Here is a 21548-nt window from a genome sequence, read left to right on the forward strand (position 1 = left end):
GGGAGAGGGGATAGGGGAGAGGGGGTGAGGGGATAGGGGATAGGGGAGAGGGGGATAGGGGATAGGGGATAGGGGAGATGGGATAGGGGAGATGGGTGATGGGAGATGGGAGAGGGGAGATGGGAGAGGGGGAGGGAGAGGGCGTGTCGAGTTACCTGGAGTCGTTCGTCTCGATCTTGAGGGAGGAGAACTCGCGCAGCACCTCGGTCATCTCGTTGCCCCTCTCGCCGCAGCCAACGTACACGACGACGTCCGAGTTGGAGAATTTGGTGATACTCTGAGCGATGACGGTCTTACCGCAACCGAAGGCCCCGGGCACCATGATGTTGCTGCCCTGGGCGCACGGGAAGAGCCCGTCCAAGACCCGCTGCCCGGTAAAAAAGGGCCGCTTGGGTATGAGCTTCTCGAGGGTGGGCCGGGCTTGGCGCACCGGCCATCGCTGTAGCATCGTGTGGTTCTTGTATACATGATCTATCTCCGTCTGCACAATAACCTCGTTGATCGAGTAGAAGCCTGGAGGGGCGATGTACTGCAGCTGCGACGAGTCCGACATAACATTATTATCGCCTCTGAGTCTGCCACTGTGCATCCGCTGCCATTCCCAAATTTATCCAACTCGCGCGTTCCTTATCGCGTCGAAGCGAGTGCACCCAGGGGCCGTCTCATCCCCACGTTCGTTTGTTAACAGACCAATCGTTAAGCATGGGATGCGACGGAGGAATGATCACGCGAAGGTAGAGAGCGCGACGTTTCTCGGGATAATGGATAATTGTGGCGGAACAGGACGGTAGATAATTAACAAATTTATGATACTAAAGTACTAAGGCAAATAGCCTTAGAAGACGATGAATTTGGGACTTTTGCTCTTCAATGATAGACTACATTGCGCATTAGTATTAATGTTTTAACGATCAACATTATTTCTTTATCACTTTTCATAAAATCTATACGCCTATAATGGCATTATTAAATAAACTCTTTGCTATTTCATATAATTGGCATAAGTCACGTTATTCACTGACATCGAATTATTTTTAATTCTCTCGTAATAAAACACTTGAATTTTGGCACTTTTTTGCCAGTAAGAAATTTATGAGAGATTTAATTCGAATGTAAATTTAGTATTTAAGGGCTTCATTAGGGCAATATTAGGCGCAGTAAGTAAAGTTTCCTTCTCAAATTGTTTCTTTTTCTTAAGTTGAGCATTTATTAAGCATTATTGATTGTCATTTTAGATAATAATTTTAGATAAATCTGAAATTGAATGAATTATGTAATTAAGCTTTTATTACAAATAAATAGAAAGAATTATCTAATAATATATATTTGAAATATTATTGTAAGAAAATTCGATAGCGTAATGTTTATTATACTACTTAATAATAACGATATAATGACGATTAATTTCTCTAAATTTTCAATACAAAAATCAGATATTAATATCAGCAGATATATGTAATTAATTTTATTTCAATGTGTAGGTATAATTTTAGAAATATTAAACGATATAAATAAAATCACGCGAGGTCGTGATACCATTTTCGGTAAATTGCTATAAATATCCAACTGACTTTTGCCTTTTCGTTCCATAAAGTCTAATTAAATCAATAAAAATATTAACCGTACACTCTCAATTCATTTGAAATTACATTCGTACGTTCTCTCTCTCTCTCTCTCTCTCACACACACACACACACACGCGCGCACGCACGCACACATACACACACACACTCTCTCTCTCTCTCTCTCTCTTATTTCTTATATGTATTGTCTTATAACAAAGTTCTACATGTACTGGGATTATAGAGGGTCATTCGCTAGGTCAATTGGGTAAAAAACATAGTTTTTAGTCTTTTGCGTTTTTCTTTTTAAAATAATTTTCTCATAACAGTAAATAATAATAGTAAATGTATTGTTTGAACTAGATTAATAATACCTCAGGATCAGTTGCTTTTAACACACCGCGATTATAATCAACAAATAAACTTTTAACAACATTGTCTTTATTATTTCTTAAATTTGTATTTTAGTTAAAACTCATTGAAATTGTAATTATATCGATTTCGATTTATAATATAGTAGTGAAAGTGTTAGTCAGCGCCTATAGTGAGTCTATTTCTTTTTCTTTTCTCTCTCTCTTTTTTCTCTTTTTCCATCACTACCGGAATTCGTTAGTATCCGTTGCACTGGATATCGATTTCGCGCTCACCTTTCCGAAACATTTCGGCGACAACATAATGTTGTGCTTGATCAATTGATTTTCATACACGTAGCCGATTATATCTCCGCCGATAAGATTTGCGCCTTTCTTCAGCTTCATCGGCTCGAATTCCCAGAGGGTCGACCTCGAGATTGAGGAGAGCCTTATACCCGGAGGTATATATATCGAGTCCGTGGTGTTGTGGATCTTTTGAAGGGGTCGCTGTACGCCGTCATAGATGGTGCTGAGAAGGCCAGGGCCAAGCTCCACCGATAGTGGACGGCCGGTGCGGAACACCGGATCCCCATAGGTTAAGCCGCACGTGTCCTCGTAAACCTAAGAGGGTTCGTGTCGTTCATAGGGAAAGGACTTTGTGGTGCGAGAGCTGTTACTTTATTATATTTTTCCCTAGTTTGCCAAAACTAATGGAAATTTGTCAAGCTTTTACCTATATTTCTCTCTCTCTCTCTCTCTCTCTCTCTCTCTCTCTCTCTCTCTCTCTCTCTCTCTCTCTCTCTCTCTCTCTCTCTCTCTCTCTCTCTCTCTCTCTCTCTCTCTCTCTCTCTCTCTCTCTCTCTCTCTCTCTCTCTCTCTCTCTCTCTCTCTCTCTCTCTCTCTCTCTCTATCTATCTCTATCTCTCTATCTATCTATCTATCTATCTATCTATATATCTATATATCTATATATCTATATATATATATATATATATATATATATTCGCTTGTTCGTAAGAAAAGTGAGTTTGTTAAAGATTTTTGAAATTTTGGCAATATAATAATTCCCTTGTAACCACTTGTATTTAAACATCACTGACCTCAAAATTAAAAAATACTTTTAAAAAGATAGAGAGCTAAACTAGAAGAGTTAAAAGAGATGTAAATTTAAGGGATAAATGATATTCTTGCGATTTTTGAAAGATATTCTTTTTAAGTTACTGTTGTTATTTCTTAATCTTGTCATTTTCAAATTACTAGATATTCCAAATTAAAATATAAGATTTAATATGTTTTTTTTTATATATATATATATATATATTTTTTTTTAATCATTATTATGATTATTATTATGATTGTTGTTGGTGCTGTTGCCGATTGTTGTTGTTTTTTTCGAGTCATTGTTTTTCTATATCGTTATTATAATTGTCGTCGTGGTCGTTCTCATGAGCGTCGTCGTGGTCGTCGTCGTGGTCGTCGTCGTGGTCGTCGTCGTGGACGTCGTAATCGTCAGCGTCATCATCGTCTGGGCCATCATCGTAATCTTATGTCGTTAATTATTTGTATAAACTGACTTGAATCGTGGCTGTGTTGCCTTCGAGGCGTATGACTTCGCCGAGGAGCTGCTTATGGCCGACTTTAACCAATTCGTGTATGGCGGTGCCGTTCATTTGATTGGCCACGATCACTGGCCCCGATATACCATGAATGAAGCCCAAATCAGATTCGCTTGCATCTTCCATTAATTTTAATTTCGGCATAATTAATTGCGCCGAGTCTCGCTCGAGCACCCTCGTCCACTACTCTCTTAACCAAAGTTTTTAGGTTAAATTTTCCTCTTCTTTATTATAATAATGAGAATCGAGCGCGACGTGCTTAGTTGCTACACTTGATCGGATGATGGATGGGGGATGGGGAATGGGGGATGGGGGATGGGGCCACTCGCGTTTCCCTTCAGCTCGTCAACCTTTCAATCGAATGGACATTACACTATATAAAAATTAGCGATTTATTTTTGTTCTTGACTTTCGGTATATTTATATGCATATGTTCGTTTGAAAGATGTGGCTTGTGCTATTGGGCTATTTTATTTTATCACATAATTTTATCATATAATTTTTCACCATATAATTCTTCAATAAATGTTCGATTCCCTTGAAAGTTGCCCGAATAAATGTTATGGTAATGAGTGATTCGATATTTTTTTTGGTGAAAATTTTTTTATAATTTTGCGACATTGTTTTATCTTCGGTTAGCATGGAAATATCGATACAACGTCTTATCCACGTATCTGCCTTAATGAAATAATTCGATTAATTTTCTAATTGGCGATTCGTATGCGTTCGTTGCAATAATAAATGCTCACCATTCCAAAAACGCCCCGACTAGATATTATACAATTTTTTGCTTATTTTAATTTTCTATTTTCAATTAAATTCATCAATTGATATATAAATATGTCATACGGGGAATAGTTGTAAATAATTGTGCAGAATTATTTCATCACTAGGGTTGCAATTATTTTTCGTCACACAATTGTCATATAAGCGGTGTGAATTTTTTCTTTTGCACCGTTGACATAAAAAATGTTGAGCGTTGAAAAATTTTTTTTTTTTTCTCTTGCACATCCCATCGTATATACTATAGAATCATTACTTCTGTACGATAACGAGAATTACTAATTATTTCCGATACTTTGAACGATAATGAACAATGTCAATGACAACAAGTTACTCTACGTCATCACTATTCTTCAAATGGTATTGTTAAATTGCAATACGTCCTCGAGATATTGGCAAATTATGGTACTTTTATTGAATTTTCAATGATCTCTCGGGTACAGCGGTCGAAGAAACTTCATAGCGACAATATTTCGATATGATTAAACTAATAATAATAAATCTGTATCGATAACGATAACAAATACATAAGAAACGACAATCGTGAAAGGTCCTCGGATAGACCGAGTTATTATCAATTGCCGTGCATGGGCGAACGAATTAATGGAATAACCAACCTGGCCGTTTCAGCAGATTTTGCAAATAGCGTTTTTCGACGTTAAGCTGACTCGAGAGCTGCGACGACTCCTGGTGGCCCGGCCGTTTGCCCGAGGTCAACGAGCAACGCTTGGACGATGGCCCTTGAAGACCCGGAGATTTAACGTCCGACTGCTCCGGGTCCCTCGTCGCTGTGGAACTGCGATCGGCTATCGGCACTGATTTATCCTGTATTCCCTTGCGGCAATCGTCTCGCCGTGACAGCGACACCGCTTTACCTTAATCGGCATTAATCGTTGATTCGTTAATGAATCGTTGGATTGATTGGAGTCAATGTGATCCAATTACTTTTGTTTTCAATAAATTGTCATTTCAATTTAATGTCATCTTCATTTCGAGTGGAATAAAGCCGAATTTAGCGTAATTGCCAATGTTAAGGTTAACCAATGCTGTCGATCAATATCCACTCGCGCGCTCAATCAAATTGCATTTGCCTTGCAAAATCTTGGATTCAAGTTCCATGGGGACGTTGCGTGACGCGAGAAAATGATTGGAAATCGCCTCGTAATTACCAATGACAAGTTAATAAATTGAAATAACGATGGGATAGGACGAGATGTACTATACCTCCGAGTATGGTTTGAATGGCTTCCTTGGCCTTCTGCACGCCCAGGCGAAACTGATCGAATTCGGGTCATATCTTCATGCCCCGATGGTAGTAGACGAGACTGAGCTCAAAATCACCGAGGTGAAAGAGGGCCTCCGCCTTGGAGTAGAGGGCCTTGGCGCTATGAAGAGCCTTCGTCCTGCCGCGTAGAGCGCTGTTCGCATCTTCCAGAGCCTTCCGCGGCTCTCCCAATAACAGATGGCACTTACTCCGCGCTATCAATGCATTCTTATCATTGGGGCTCAGTTCCAAGGCCTGCGGGATATTAAAATTTGGCCCCGTGTCTCGTTTATACGATGGTCATTAGAGTCGTCTTATGGGAATCGCGTAAAGCGAGCTCAAATGATTCGTGATAAGTCGTTGTTTGGGATTGCCGTTGTGTGCTTAAGCGATAACGAGTGGGGAGTTACGTGTATTTTACGCGACCGAATAAGACGAATGACATGGACGGGGTTCCATTAGCTGTCGTCGGTCGCTTCGCCGAATGAAGTCGATTTCAGACGGAGCATAATCCAGTCGAATGAGTCTACTTAATGATGGATTGTGAATTTACGTGTTGAGAAATAAGGGGAAAAAACAAACAAAAAAATCAAAAAAAAAAAACAAAAAAAAACAAAAAAAAACAAACAAACAAACAAACAAAAACGAAATAAAAAAGAAAAGATAATTCACGAATAGATGACAAATTTTGTCATTAAAGTATAAAACTTTTAAATTGTCTCTTTTATTTTTATTACACACACGCGCGCGCGAGCGTAGATATATATATATATATATATATATATATATATTTATTTATTTATTTTCGCTTGAATAACTCGACTTTAGTTTTGAAGTTTTAATTTCTTACCAAGTAGCTTAAACAACGAAACTTCCATGAACTCGTATTACTCTACTTTCATCTCAATTACTCTATTTTAAGCCGCTTACGACCCTAATATAATATCTTTTGTTATTTCTGCTTGAAGCACCTGCCTGTGTGTGCGCGCGCGTGTTTAACGAATATACCATATCAGATAGTGCAAACTAACTCATGCAAATGCAAATATTCCCTTTAAATTACATTTTATATCTAAATTTGCTACTTCTACTTGGGGCACAATTTATCCAATTTACTTACAAGAATTAAAAAAGAAAATTTTTTTTTTGAAGCATGCACTTTTATCAACTTAATATTTATCATTTAATTTTGGCTAATTGACTTAAACTAACTGTAATTAATTGGTAGGAAAGAAACTTGCTTGTACTTTATTATAAGCGAATAGTTCAGCTTTTGCTCGCAAAAGCTTCTTCTTCGTCCATTAAATCATGGTTCTTCAATTTAAGAACAAATTCATTTTTAAATGTAAAACCAACTTTGATCTACTATTAACTAATAATTCATTATTTCTCAATAGGAATATCGTACGTATTCCACTAGATAATATACAAGCATATTATGTTAAATATTTATTATAATGTCCATTTATTATTTAATAATGTTTACTCAATAATATTTCTTCATTACTTGAAGTATAATGGTTATTATAAAATAAGATATGATAGTATCCTGGTTCGGATACCGAGCGATAATCATCCTTTGGCGGATTTTCCTCGATCGATTAATCTCAAGACAATACCACAAAATACCCTCGATGCTCTCGAGTTTCGCAAGATTCACTGGTTTAAGCGCGTAGTCCTAGGCTTACTCCTTGGCCGCTGAACGTTGAAACTCTCGCTTTGACGTTGTGACTTTGGACGATTCAAATACACTAGCCGACATGGATTCTCGTGCTCAAGCATTAAATGACGCGTAAGATAAAGGTTTAATCGAGGATATCGAGACCTTGTTGATGCAGGAGAGAGCGATATTGACGTTGCCGCACCTAAGCTCCCGAGTCCCGAGGGCCAGCATCGCTCCAGGCTCGGCCTCCTCCGGAATCATGAGCGCCTTGCTCCGGTCTTGTTTGCGCTTAAGTTTGAGGGACTGTTTGATGTCCCGACTGCCCATGTTGACGGCCGCAGCTCTGTCCTTGTCCGTGTACACCTCCTCCTGACGATGGGCCTCGCTCCTGCGCCTCCGACGGCGTTTCGTTCGCTGGATGCGCTCCTCCTGTAGCACCTGCTGCACGGTCTTCGCGTGATGGAGTCGCACGACCGAGCCGTGCTCCTTGGAACGGCGTGATTCCGAGTCCTGGACGGACAATGCCATCGCAGCGGTCACTGCAGCAGCAGTAGCCGACGATGATGACTCCCTCCTTAGCGCAACGACAAGTAGAATATTACCTCGTGTGACTTCCTTTAATGCTACCTATGATTATGTCGTACGGCGATGATCCATCTACTCCGAGTCTAACATTGGATCATCAAAATTGCAAATCTGGCTACGCGCGGGTGTTAGAGTCATGATTTTGAAATCGTCCTATCGATGCTCCTCAAGCATATAATCTATTCTATTGGGGCTCCTTTTGTTAGGTAATTAAGAACGATAATAATTTTGGTATTAATGGCTCTGAGCTAATAATGGTTTTGGTTACAAGTGAGATAATTTTGATAGTGATGGCATCGAGGACGTAATGGGAATTACTCTGCTTGATATTATGAATGATCACCACAAGGATATAAGGACATTGAACCCTTGGATCACCTTTGGATACTTGAGTATTATATTTTTATATTTCCGTTAAATAAACACGGCTTTTGATTAATAATTTAAAGAATTCAGTCCAAAGTTAAATTAGGCTTTCAATATAAAATACAGGATTCGAATTTTGTGTGATTAAAAAAAAAAAAAAAAAAAAAAAAAAAAAAAAAAAATCATGATCCACGGAAACATATAATAAACAAATTTTTAACTATTAAATTAGGTGTCGAAATATCAGGATCGGTAATTCGAATTTTATATTTACGTTTATTTGTATTATAATGAACATTAATTAAATCTATTTGCCTCAATGGCGTACTTTATGTTTATTAATTTTTTAATCTGTTTCACAAGATAAAATAATTATTTTTACATTAACAATTTTTAATGAAATATGTTTGTGAAATTAAAAAGATTACTATTACAAAATGTTCGAGATTTCATAATATTTATTATAAATATTTTAGCTTTTAGCAATGATATGAAACTCACATAATTCATGAAATACGGTTGAAATGATAAAATATCATTAATATTTGCGAATGAAATGACGAAAATGGTAAAACTACTTAAAACTATTACATTATATCGCGTTATTTTTATTATAGATAACGAATTTAAATTTAATATCGTAATCATATTATGTTATTAAATTTTGTAAAAAAAAAAAAAATATTAAATAATAATTTAACTAAATCTATATAAATATAATAAATAATAAATGCATGCGCGTCCGCGTTAAGGATTATGAGATGTGGTATTTTATATCTTCAGATATGTAATAAATAATTTTTATGCAATATTGATTATACAGTCGGTTACAAATTTATTTATTAAAATATAATGTAAATTCACTAGTTGAACAAAAGATAATTTTCATCGAGCCCCGATAGAATTTTTTTACAAATAAAAAATCCAATTGACACAGATAAACCCAGGCTAAGTTGTCACATTAAACTATATCATTGAATTATTTGACTAAAATAATATTTGATGAAAATTCGTATAATAATACAAACAATAATAATACATTAAATAATTTGATCATTTTAATAGATAAGACGTAGACTAAAATAAATAGCTTTTTTAACGGGTTATTTAATTTTTTTTCAAATTCAATCAAACTCAACAATTATTGATCTTATCAATTAGATTACGTATAAATAAAAAATAATATGTGTACGATATTCTTGGGTGAGAAATATTTATTTTTTTTCAAACGTTCATTAAAATGACATTATTCATTTAAATTACAAAATATCTGCTCCGTTACATAAATGTAAAAAAATTATATTGTCAGAAATTTATCATAATTAAAGATTTTCATTATAATAAATGGAATTAAAACGAACTCTATATTATTTTTAAATTACTTATTTCTGATTTTCTTCTTTTTGATAAATTATTTGGTTCAAATATCCTTAGATTTTTATTGACATATATTGCTTAGATAAAGTATTTAAAAGCAAATTAAATAATATATATATATATATATATATATATATATATATTCATTTTACAAATTAATATTTATCATTTAACAAAAATTACTTAGATTAAATTAGAATTAGAACTTAGATTAAAAGAAATAATCATAATTTTAACATTAATTTTGTGGAAAAACTCGAGAAGCTTCAAATAAAACTTTTCTTCGAATAATAAATTGTTCCAAACTATTAAATACTTTGACAATCGGTCAGTTTATGTAGACGATTACAATCAAACTTTAAACGTATTGAAACATAAGATAAATAATATACAATAACGTCATATCACTCTATTAAATATCTTTTTAAAACAATCAATTAATTAAATCTATTTATTAGATAATGAAAATCTTAGTCTATCATTTTAATCGTGTTTAATTTAAAAATTTCAAAGATATTTTTTTTAATAAGCCAGTACGGTCATCGTGTCATTGTTGTACATCTCATCCATAAAGCCTGACTATTTATGCAAATTTGAATAGGAAATAATTTTACCTTTTAGAATATTTGTCATCAGTGGCGATTCCATAATTGGTATTGGGCACGTCATCCAGACCAATACGTACAAAACTTTGAAGAAAATCATTATCGTGGAGCGTTGGTTTCAAAATGTTACAAACCTCTTGTACTATCGTAGCCGAACCTGCGTTAATATTTGCAGAATTTTTTCTATTTTCTGTCATTTTTTCTTTCTTTCTTTCTTTCTTTTTTCTTTTTTTTTTAACACGGGTATTCGCCGAAGGTGAAAGAATCGTACAAAAAATGTAAATTATCCAATTTTTAACACACAACTTGTAATTTTTCAAAGATTTTTCAATTAAATATCAATCGAGATAATTTCATTTGTTAAAGATATTCATTAAATAAGACGAAATATTATTTCGGCGCATTCTATGCGTTTACTTCACAACTTCGAGCTTAACAATTTTCAAACGAACCATTTGCTTTTGAATACGTAGGAAGAAAATTTTTTAAAAATTGTCCTCGGACCACTCGATTATACCTTAATCCAGACAATCAACTTATCTTAAATAAAATCACTTATTATTAACGATGCAATAAGTGAGCAAACTTGAAGGGAAATAGGAATAGATTTTATGGAATGCAAGATAAAGGAAAATATGTATATCGACACCTTCCACGGTAGCCTCTCTGTTTCCTTAGTAACAGTCAACAATGCGTCACATGTAACACTTATCATTGCGTGTAGTCGAATGTGATTTCTCTAATGTTTAATTAAAAATTAATAATCTATGTTTTGTAATGTAACCTGATGTGTGCATAATATATAAATATATGCATATATAATTATAACACTACGGATATAAATACATGTTTAATTATTTTTTATAATATTACGATAAAACGTTAACAAATATTCGCAACAAGATTATGTTCATGATAACTATTTCAGCAATTTGCGCATTGGCTAATCGATAGTAATGTTCTTCTTAACGCCGAAAGTCTATAGAAATATGATCAGGCACTGATTTTATTTAACAGTTTTTATAATTTTGTTTCTATCATTTGTCGATACTAAAATATTTAACCAAATCCAATGATTAATAGCAATAATCCGATAATTTATAAAGCTTATTACGTAAATAATTGAGATACGGTAACTTTATAATAATGCAAGAAATATTGTAAACAAATATTAACATATTATTAAAAACGGTTTAGTACTTATAAAAATATATATTCGCACCATAGTTTAGTATTGTTTATAATATAATATATTAAATATTTTAAAAAAATGTGGATTTGTAAATGAAATTGATTCGTCTCCATAAAGATCTAAGCCTATTTAACAATTTTTTAAATTAAAGTTAATTAAATGCAAGTTTCTTATCACATAATAAAATAATACTTATCTTTTTCATTAGATTTACTAAACATAGTAATAGTAGATTTTTAGTATTTTTGGTCATCAGAAATATGAATTTTATTCAACTTGCCGAAACTGATATAATAATATATATTCGATCATACTTAAGTTTTTGACAGTTCGTTTTGAATAAATGGATATTATTTGAAAATAATACTTTACTTATAATTTCATTAGAATTATTGCTTCATACAAATACGCTGAAATTTATAATTTTCAATTCGCTAATTCATCGCTAATTCAACACACTATTAATTTACATAGTTACGAATATGTTTTATTATAACAACTCTATTCTATTTTTAAAATCTTTTTTTAAAAGTTTCAATATTCACAGTCTGAACTCTGATAAGAATTGAAGAAGAAAAAAACATGTATGTGTAAGATATGTAAAGGAGACTTTGTACGAAGTACATCATAGTATTACATCGGTTAGTAATGAAACTGCAAGAAGCACGAGAATTCAATTGATTGAAGCAATTTTTTGAATCCAAGTTACGATGTTTCTAGACTCTAAGTTATCAAAAAATAAACACTTAATATCACATTTAAGATAATACGTTAGATCATAATTAATTAATATTAAATATTCGTAACAAAATACGAAATTTGTAATTAAGCACGATCAATTAATAAAAATAATTTTCTTCTAATACAACAAATTAATATAATAATTTACAATCGAAGAAACAATAAAATTGAATTATTTATAATATTAAATTACAATGATAGAAATATATATTTAGTTATAAATCATTTCCCTAATGAAGGTAATTTAAATGTTGATAAAACTCAATTGTAAACTGAAATTGGATGTAAAACTAAAATGTTAATTTTTTTAATTAAATCTTGATATAAATTTGTTTTCAATTTTTTTCAAAATATGTATCGTATACGCCATTAAATAAAAAAATTCCGATTATAAATTTGCCATGTCTATTATAAAAATAATTTACAATTAAATGCAAATACAGAAGCTACAATTATATATTGTCAATTTTCATATATTATAAATTAATTTATGTATTTAGATTTACGTATTCTTTTCAATTGCCAAAACTGTTGATATGAAAAATCGTATTTTCATAATCTTAAGTAAATTTTAATCCAATTTAACGACATTGTATACTTTATTATTACATTATACAACTTTAGCATTGTAAGTAAATTGTTGTTCGAAAGAAAATTCGATGCTATTAGAAAATTATGTTGAAAACATTATTTACATTAATACACGAAGTAACATTTTTTTTTTTTTTTTTTTTTTTTTTTTTTAATACACTTAATGAAAACATAATGAAAAGAATTAATCTCGTTTAATTATATGAGCAAAAAAATTTATAATGAAATAATATTTCGATTATAATTCTGTTATTGAAATAATATTGGAGATAATGGGATTATCTATAATATATATAAAAATTGGAATAATATTGGAAATATTGAAATAACAATGAAGGAATAAATATTAATTCGATTTTAATGTTCGATATTTTAATATATGATCATATCGCTAGTTCATACGTTACAATATTAAAATAAAATTAATTTATTGGTATCGAAATAGCATGAAAATTTTTTTTTATAAATAATATAAATTTCGAAGCAATGTTGATACAATTAGTAGATATTTTAAAAGAGTTCACCGGCTTACCTATTTAATTCCTATAATAATAATACATTAAGCAAAAATATAATTTTTAAGAAATTAAATAACAAATTTTTGTAAATAATAATTGTTATAATACGATTTACAAATATGTGATAACTGATAAAAAAGTATACGATTATCTTATTTCCTCATAATTATGTACGATTCGTTATTTTAATCGAAATTTTATATAAAAATACCTAATATAATGAAGCATTAATGTATCGTGCTTATTATGATAACGTAATTCGTAATTTTTATTATTTTCAACTGGACAATTTTAAATATCAATTCGTCAATATTTTAAATTATAGTTGAAATTTTATGGCTCTTGTTAATATATTTCTTACAATATGAACTCATTATTAAAATAATTAATCGCTAGAAAGTTGTAGTCAGAAGAAGAATATAATTAATAATTGGCAGATAGTATCCTATGGATATTAAATATTATGTTGTATAAGTATTTGTAGTTATGAAAATCTGCATTCGTATTAATTAATGTATTCATATAATAATTTGCATTGCAAACATATTTGAAAAATATTTTTCATAATATAAAATTACTATTAGGATGATATTTATTCTATGATAATATTCGATAATTCGATAATTTATAGCTAATTACAATGAGAAATAATGTGATAAATTCTAACAACAGGACTACAAATGTTTATCCAAAAGTACATATATTAATTATAATAATATATTTAATAATATTTGATAACTTACCGATCAAAATGTCTTTTATTATTAATTTTATAAGAAAATAAGCGACTAAGTACATAATTACACATGTCGTTAATCTCTATTACAAACAGCTAGACGCAATTACTTAATACATAATTACTTAATACGGGAGTAATTTGCATATGGCAAATAATTTTTATTATAAAAATTAATAGATACATTTAAAAACACGCACATGCAGACTATTTGAGATATCCTACTGACGCTACATCGATATCATCATGCATGATTCTATTCTATTAATGGTCATTCTAGCGTAATCTTGGTGCTGTAAAAGTGTTTTATGAAATTAATCATGTGCATTGAAACATAATATGCGATTATGATAATCTGCTCAATTATCAACTACTGTAATTAAACATATATTAGCGTGAAAGAAAAATACTTATAATATAGTAATTAATCTAAGAATACATTACAGTTTAATTAACCTTAGTGTACAATAGCAAGGCCTTGTCATAAATGCCGCTCTTTAAGTGGCCCGTAGCTTCGTCGATAAATGTCTTCGTTTCTATTTCTACTGATTTTAGATTAACCTTGCATCTCCCTCTGGAAATCGTCTTTTTCGAAGCAGCCATGTTTTTAAACTCTGAATAATTAAATTCAATTAGTCGCGAGCTTGCAATTATAGGCGTAGAAAGTATTTATCTTAAACGTATCAAGGCAGTAGAGACGAATTTTTGTACATGATTTCAAATTGCAGTGCCAATAATAATTTACCGTCTCAAATGTTCAAGAGAAATATGTTCTAATGTGCAATATTACAGATAGTGCTTCTCTTAATTCCTTGAATGATTATAATTTATAGAGATATTGCCTATGCACAACGGGATTGTATGAAAATCACGTGAATGTTTAGTTAATGAAAAAAATGTATTGACATTTAAATTAAAGGATCGAGTCAAGATTTCACATTACCAGTAAAGACTTTGAATAGCTGACGCATCGTATCAAGAAAATGTTTGCACGTTTTATTCGAGATCAATCGTCAAAATTTCATTCGTTCGACGTATTGCAATTTCAAATGCTTTTCGACTAAAATCTCGTACACAATGAATCAATAGCACATTTTCGATCAGTCCACGGAACATTATGAAAATTCTATCAACAAGAAAGCATACTTTTTATGCTTTCATGATGAATTGAAAGATTTTTGCTGTCTCTATAGTTGCAAATTTATGATTAAGATAAATATCATTACGACATAAGGTTTATGAGTTATTAGACACGAATATCGATACACACGATAAATAGAATTACTTGTAAAAAATTAAGATGCAATCGTTTGAAAACGAGAAAAAAATAATCATAAAAAGTAATAATAATAACAATAATAACAATAATAATAACAATAATAACAACAACAATAATAACAACAACAACAACAACAACAACAACAACAACAACAACAACAACAACAACAACAACAACAACAACAACAACAACAACAACAACAACAACAACAACAACAACAACAACAACAACAACAACAACAACAACAACAACAACAACAACAACAACAACAACAACAACAACAACAACAACAACAACAACAACAACAACAACAACAACAACAACAACAACAACAACAACAACAACAACAACAACAACAACAACAACAACAACAACAACAACAACAACAACAACAACAACAACAACAACAACAACAACAACAACAACAACAACAACAACAACAACAACAACAACAACAACAACAACAACAACAACAACAACAACAACAACAACAACAACAACAACAACAACAACAACAACAACAACAACAACAACAACAACAACAACAACAACAACAACAACAACAACAACAACAACAACAACAACAACAACAACAACAACAACAACAACAACAACAACAACAACAACAACAACAACAACAACAACAACAACAACAACAACAACAACAATAATAATAATAATAATAATAATGAAAATAAATAAATAAAAAATAATAATAATAAAATTCTATTAAAGTACCATAGTAGTACGATATTCGTTGAGTTTATTTCTTTACTTTTTCTCTTCTCTACCATTTTTCAATCTCACCTTTAAATTCATAAGCACACGATGCTTTAATTGATTAATTCAGCCAGAGGTGCTTTTATCTATAATTTTTATCTATCTTTATTATCTCTGGATGTCTCATGAATGTCGAACAGAGCGCAGCGATATTGAATCGTAAACATACTCCTAAAACGCCAATTGCAAAAATTGGTAACAAATAATTAAAGTACTATAATAATTTCGATAAATCGGATATCTCAGTCCTCTCGTTTTAATTTGCATCAACAAAGCGAAAACAGTCCTCGATAAATCCACAATAACGCATTCCCGTCAGCACGTAACAAAGCCGCTGCTTTCCATCGTTGCAATCATTGCAATTCACTGACTTGGGAGCCCAGGACTCTCATGGCATCTCCAACATTTACGATCGTCCATTTATATCCGCCACTTGTGTCGCCCAACACCGAGTCTACGAAGGACTCTTTCCTTCACCCTCCTACGTTATTTACCCTCGAACAACCACACGCGCGCCCACTCGAGAGGATCACGAATGATGAAAGGCCGCGGCAACCGCGAGCACTCAAACTGCCCCCGAACGATAAGTGGCCACGACTGAGTGAGAGTAGCGAGATAGTCGAGCAAAGCAGGTGTGCGCGCGCCCCCATCGAGTGCGCAGCTCCCCACGGGGCGACCTCCTGGTGCACTACCCCCTCTGACCACATCATGGGATGCGGATCGTGGCGATATTCATTCGCGTGCCACTCGACAATTGATTGATTGTCCGGCGAATGAGTCGTCCTTGAGCCCCGCCGGCCCAGGAGCCACGGGGACCGATGGCAATAAGAGGAAAGGAGACGCCGAGCGCGGTCTCACGACTCGACGACGCTGCCATTATCCCCGGGTCTCAGCTTCCCGAGGAGTCGGATTACGGTCCGTTTACGCGGCCCCTCGCTGTATTGCATTTTCAAATTGCATATTTCCCCGTGATATTACCAAATACATAAATAATGAATTTCAATAATATGATTGCAAATCGATTTGGAGTATGCGGAAGGGAGGGTAAATTAGTTTGCTCGCGTGCCTCTTTACCTTTAAATTCTTAGATACAACAGAATAACTGAATATAGACAATGGCTCATTACGTAACTGGTCTCTTAATGTACACAGTCACGTTATACATTCGGACTTCTTAATATTTCGATTTAACGATCAAAATTCTCAACTCATGCGCTTACAATTTTCGTTCATAATTTAAAATATTTACGTACAGGCTTACTTGCTTACGGAAAATCTAATGCGACATGATTTCAATGGCTTTGTCTAATACAACAGAAATTGTAGCTCCATTACACGTATATGTAAGAAAGTCGTACAAAGTAAGCGTTTAATAATGAAAAAAAAAAAAAAAAAAAAAAAAAAAAAAAAATAATTAGTAGTAAGGATATACAAGTAGAAGCTGGATGTAAGAATTTGGATGAATGGTACGTTATATTATATTGAGCATTTCAATATTAATACAATAACTTCGAACTAAGAAAGATTTAGTATTTTAAAGAATATCATCGATCATTCGGTATTTAATTAGTGTACAGGGAGAGAGATAGTGATATATATATATATATATATATATCTCTCTCTCTCTCTCTCTCTCTCTCTCTCTCTCTCTCTCTCTCTCTCTCTCTCTCTCTCTCTCTCTCTCTCTCTCTCTCTCTCTCTCTCTCTCTCTCTCTCTCTCTCTCTCTCTCTCTCTCTCTCTCTCTCTCTCTCTCTCTCTCTATATATATATATATAGAGAGAGAGAGAGAGAGAGAGAAAACATACCAAACCCCATCCCAATACTATTGGATAAAAACGATTTTATTATTCATCAATTATTTCAAATCTTTAACCCAAAGAGTTATAATTCATTTCTTTTCTTAAAGTTTTATTGTTTCGCAATTCATGTCGAAAATTTCGATCGAAAGTATATAAACGCATATGAAAAAATTATGCTTCAACGCTGTCATTTGTATTTTAACATATAATTTTAGTAGCACTCACACTCTGTGTTAATAAACTCGCTGATACAGTACAATTGTAATGCAAAATAAAAACAAAATTAAGGAAATAGCGGAGACCGAGAGTGGTAAAAGGCAGAAAAGCAGAAGAAAAATACATTATTTATTAAGGATAATCAGTAATCTTTATTCCCCAATCGTATTAACAAACAAATAAATAAATAAATAAAAAATTAAATGGAGCCTACGATATGCGTGCCTCGTGTGGCTTTAGAAGCCGCAAAAGTATAAGTTGGCCGTGCTATCTCGAACTGTACAAACGAGATAACACGTCGAGAGTATAATCCAAGACAACGTAAAGCAAAACGAAAATAGAACTGAATCTCATCGGTGAGGCGTTTCGCCAATATAAGGCGCGTATGCCGAACCACGTGGCAAATGTTAACAGAGAGCCGAAGTTCGCGAGACCGACAGATAAGGAAAGCCACCTCGAGCGCATACATAAACACGTGGCGACTAACATCAGCGGTACCTGATCACTTACACTCAGTCCCTTCGTCAATTCCATATTAGCCAACTGATTCATTGCGTTGACTGGGCATAGACGCTTATGGGCACGGCGTTTGTCCATCTAAATCATCTCGAATGAATGGTGGAACGATCCGCGTTTGAAAGTTCGAACGCTATTTAAGACGCTTTTGAGAGACCGAGCGCATGCAAACATGTAAAATATATAAATCGCCGGATAAAAGATTAACGTACCTTTAAAAATATATTCATGCGCTCCCATTATGACTTTAAATAATAAAAAAAATGTTTATTTTTCCGGTAAATGTTAAAACACGTCAACCTTCGATTCAGAACAGATTAATGGAATTGTGCGTGTGCGTGCGTGTGTTTTTTTTTTTTTGTGACAATGAAATGTGAATGAAAATGTTCCTTTTGTTCTTTTCTTGAATTTTTCTAAAAAAAAACAGAAAAAAACAGAAAAAAATTTCAAACAATTTTCTACGATTCGTACTAGTAAAATTATGTAAATCCTCTCTTAGTTTAAACGGTCGATCGATAAAAGTTATGCGCAGTAAATATTGCAATGCCATAGAAATACTAATTATTATTAATTAACTTTTGAATGTAAGATTGTTTTAAATGTGAGATTATTATTTTGACAGAATTTATATAAAAAAATTTCATTGGAAAATAATATCCTCGTAAATGTACTTTATCATGGTACATTATTTAAGTACAATAAATTCTGTCTCGAGACTTGAGAAATAAAAATTATAATCACTCAACAAATGAAATAATTGTACTTGCAAACTATTTTATAGGAAAATTAAAATTATTTACTTTATTTTAAAACTTTCTCATTATCCTCTTAGTCATGTTGTTGAATCGCCTACTTTCATAATATTCGGTCAATAATCATACACTTTAACATTTCACTCAACGTTATAAATATTATTTTTTCACTACACAAATAAGATTTATTCATTTTATTGTTTTTGTTTTTGTTTTTCCACCTTATTCATCGACATATTATTATTTATATATTAAATTAGGAACGCGATTACTTAATGTATACTTACCGATGAATGATCGAAGTATCCTTATCGGAAAAAATTGTAATTATAAATAAAATAGCGATCGAGGGTAGAGAATTTGTAATTCCCTCCATTTTGCAAAGATATTCGTATAAATAGAAAGAAATAAAATCGTAAAACTACATTAATAAACATACACTGCCTTATATTTTGATTGCTTTTAGAATTTTGGTGTTTTTTTTTATCTTTCTTTTTTTTTTTAGTAAGACAATATAGTGGTGAGAGAATTGTCAAGAAAATGACACGTTGAGCTCACAAATGAAGAATCATCGTTAAGAAATAAGAAATAAGTTGATTGAAAAACAGTGGATTATAGGGGTGGTAAGCTAAGCATCGTCAAATTAAATGCTAAAAGTTAATTCTTTAATTCGACTCTTTGAAATTACAATGAAGCGAATGGACGTAATAAGCCAGTCTATCAATATTCAACGCCTCTAAATCATTTCATTTATAAAGAAGCTAATCAACGGCAGTTTCTCATTTTACTTCTTGTGATTATTTTCGACATACGATGCTGTCTTGGCCTTTAGTGTCGTATTCGCCACTACTGAGCGAGGAAGCACCACGAGGAGCCGAGACAGCCGAAAGAAAAAAGGTTCTGGAATATTTCATTGGGCGTATTTATCGCATACAAATAAATGGCTTAAGACTCTTTAATTGAAAATCGCACCGTCGTTGCGACTATTACTTCCGTGATCGATGACGTCATTGGCTTGTCTGGCTGGTACTTTTTTTTTTTTTTGTTTTGTTTAAGAAGGGCGAATTACGATATTTGTAAATTATCGTAGAGAAGACTGGGAATGGAACGAGGATGGATCAATAGAAGAATCGATACGATACTCTTTGAAGCTAGCAAATCTTCTAGTGAAGATATTTCAAATTAACATTACAAAGCCCCCGCGTATTCACGTCGCATTGACTTAATTACCTTGGATGGTTTTAAATTATTGAAATAAAAATTGTGATTCGTTGTTTGGCAATCCGTGGACCTTGATTTATTTGTTCGTGAATTATTTTTCTTTATTTAATGTTATTTTTATGTATTTAATTTAATGTTTGAATTATGTTCGTTGATGACAGCAAGAGCCAATGAATTTTTGTAATTTTATTTCAATAACCTTAAAATAAGAAATCAATATTTTTTATTTCGTTTGAAATTAATTTCTATATTTTGATAAAGCAAAAAAAAAAGAAACATTTACTTACGCTTACGCTTCTCAGTAATCATATTCAATATTAAATAATATTTGTCGTGTATTAGATAAATAATAATGATAATTATTTACAGTTTTTCGTCTATGAAATATTAACGTCCTTATAAATTTCAAATATCCGAGCGCAAGTATAACTGAATTATCTTTTTTTCTCTCTCTCTTTTTTTCTTTTCAAAAACAGCACAAAATCCTTAATATTCGATGGGACATACAATTTTCGCACTGTATTTAGACGACATTTTACTGATTTCTTTAAGTTGATGAATCGAGTATAATTCTACCCCCTCTCCCCCACCCCGCCTCATCATTCAATAAAATAATAATAATATGCCTATAATTGCTGTTTTAGGCAGCGATCAATGCAGATTATTTAATGCCTTTGAAACACAACATCAACTTCTTCATATTCGTCGACTATATTATATCAATCAATCAATTGACTAATAAATGATACGCGATAAATTATCATTTTCACATTTCCATCTCCCAATTATTAAAATATAAAAAGAATATTATCGGCAAATTTTCACTACGCCTTCCGCTTGCTTAGCTTTGTGCTCTATTTTCACTCCATTTTATCGTCCAGAGGACTTTCCTTAATCGAAAAACTCGCGCCATTCCCGAACGTCAATATACCGCGGTTTACTAAGGCGTAAAAGAGTTTTGCTCAAGCCATCCTTAAGTAGCAATATTACATTAAGTATTACATTATAACAAATAAATGTTTTTTTTTTTTT

The 21548-nt window shown here is 32.5% G+C and overlaps 1 protein-coding gene across 1 annotated transcript in view; it reads right to left on the minus strand.

Annotated features, from left to right (window-relative positions):
• The window catches only part of LOC105364414 (V-type proton ATPase catalytic subunit A isoform 2-like), an 18852-nt gene extending 8481 nt beyond the window's left edge, over positions 1–10371 (minus strand). Inside the window, 7 exon segments of the mRNA XM_011502327.1 lie at positions 156–535; positions 2210–2536; positions 3490–3679; positions 4931–5189; positions 5539–5833; positions 7404–7812; positions 10184–10371. Of these exon segments, the coding sequence (XP_011500629.1) occupies positions 156–535; positions 2210–2536; positions 3490–3679; positions 4931–5189; positions 5539–5833; positions 7404–7812; positions 10184–10371 (2048 nt within the window).
• Positions 10372–21548: the final 11177 nt, after the last annotated feature.

This window comes from Ceratosolen solmsi, unplaced genomic scaffold (assembly GCF_000503995.2).
Source record: "Ceratosolen solmsi marchali unplaced genomic scaffold, CerSol_1.0 scaffold31, whole genome shotgun sequence".
In the NCBI taxonomy this organism is placed as follows: domain Eukaryota; kingdom Metazoa; phylum Arthropoda; class Insecta; order Hymenoptera; family Agaonidae; genus Ceratosolen; species Ceratosolen solmsi.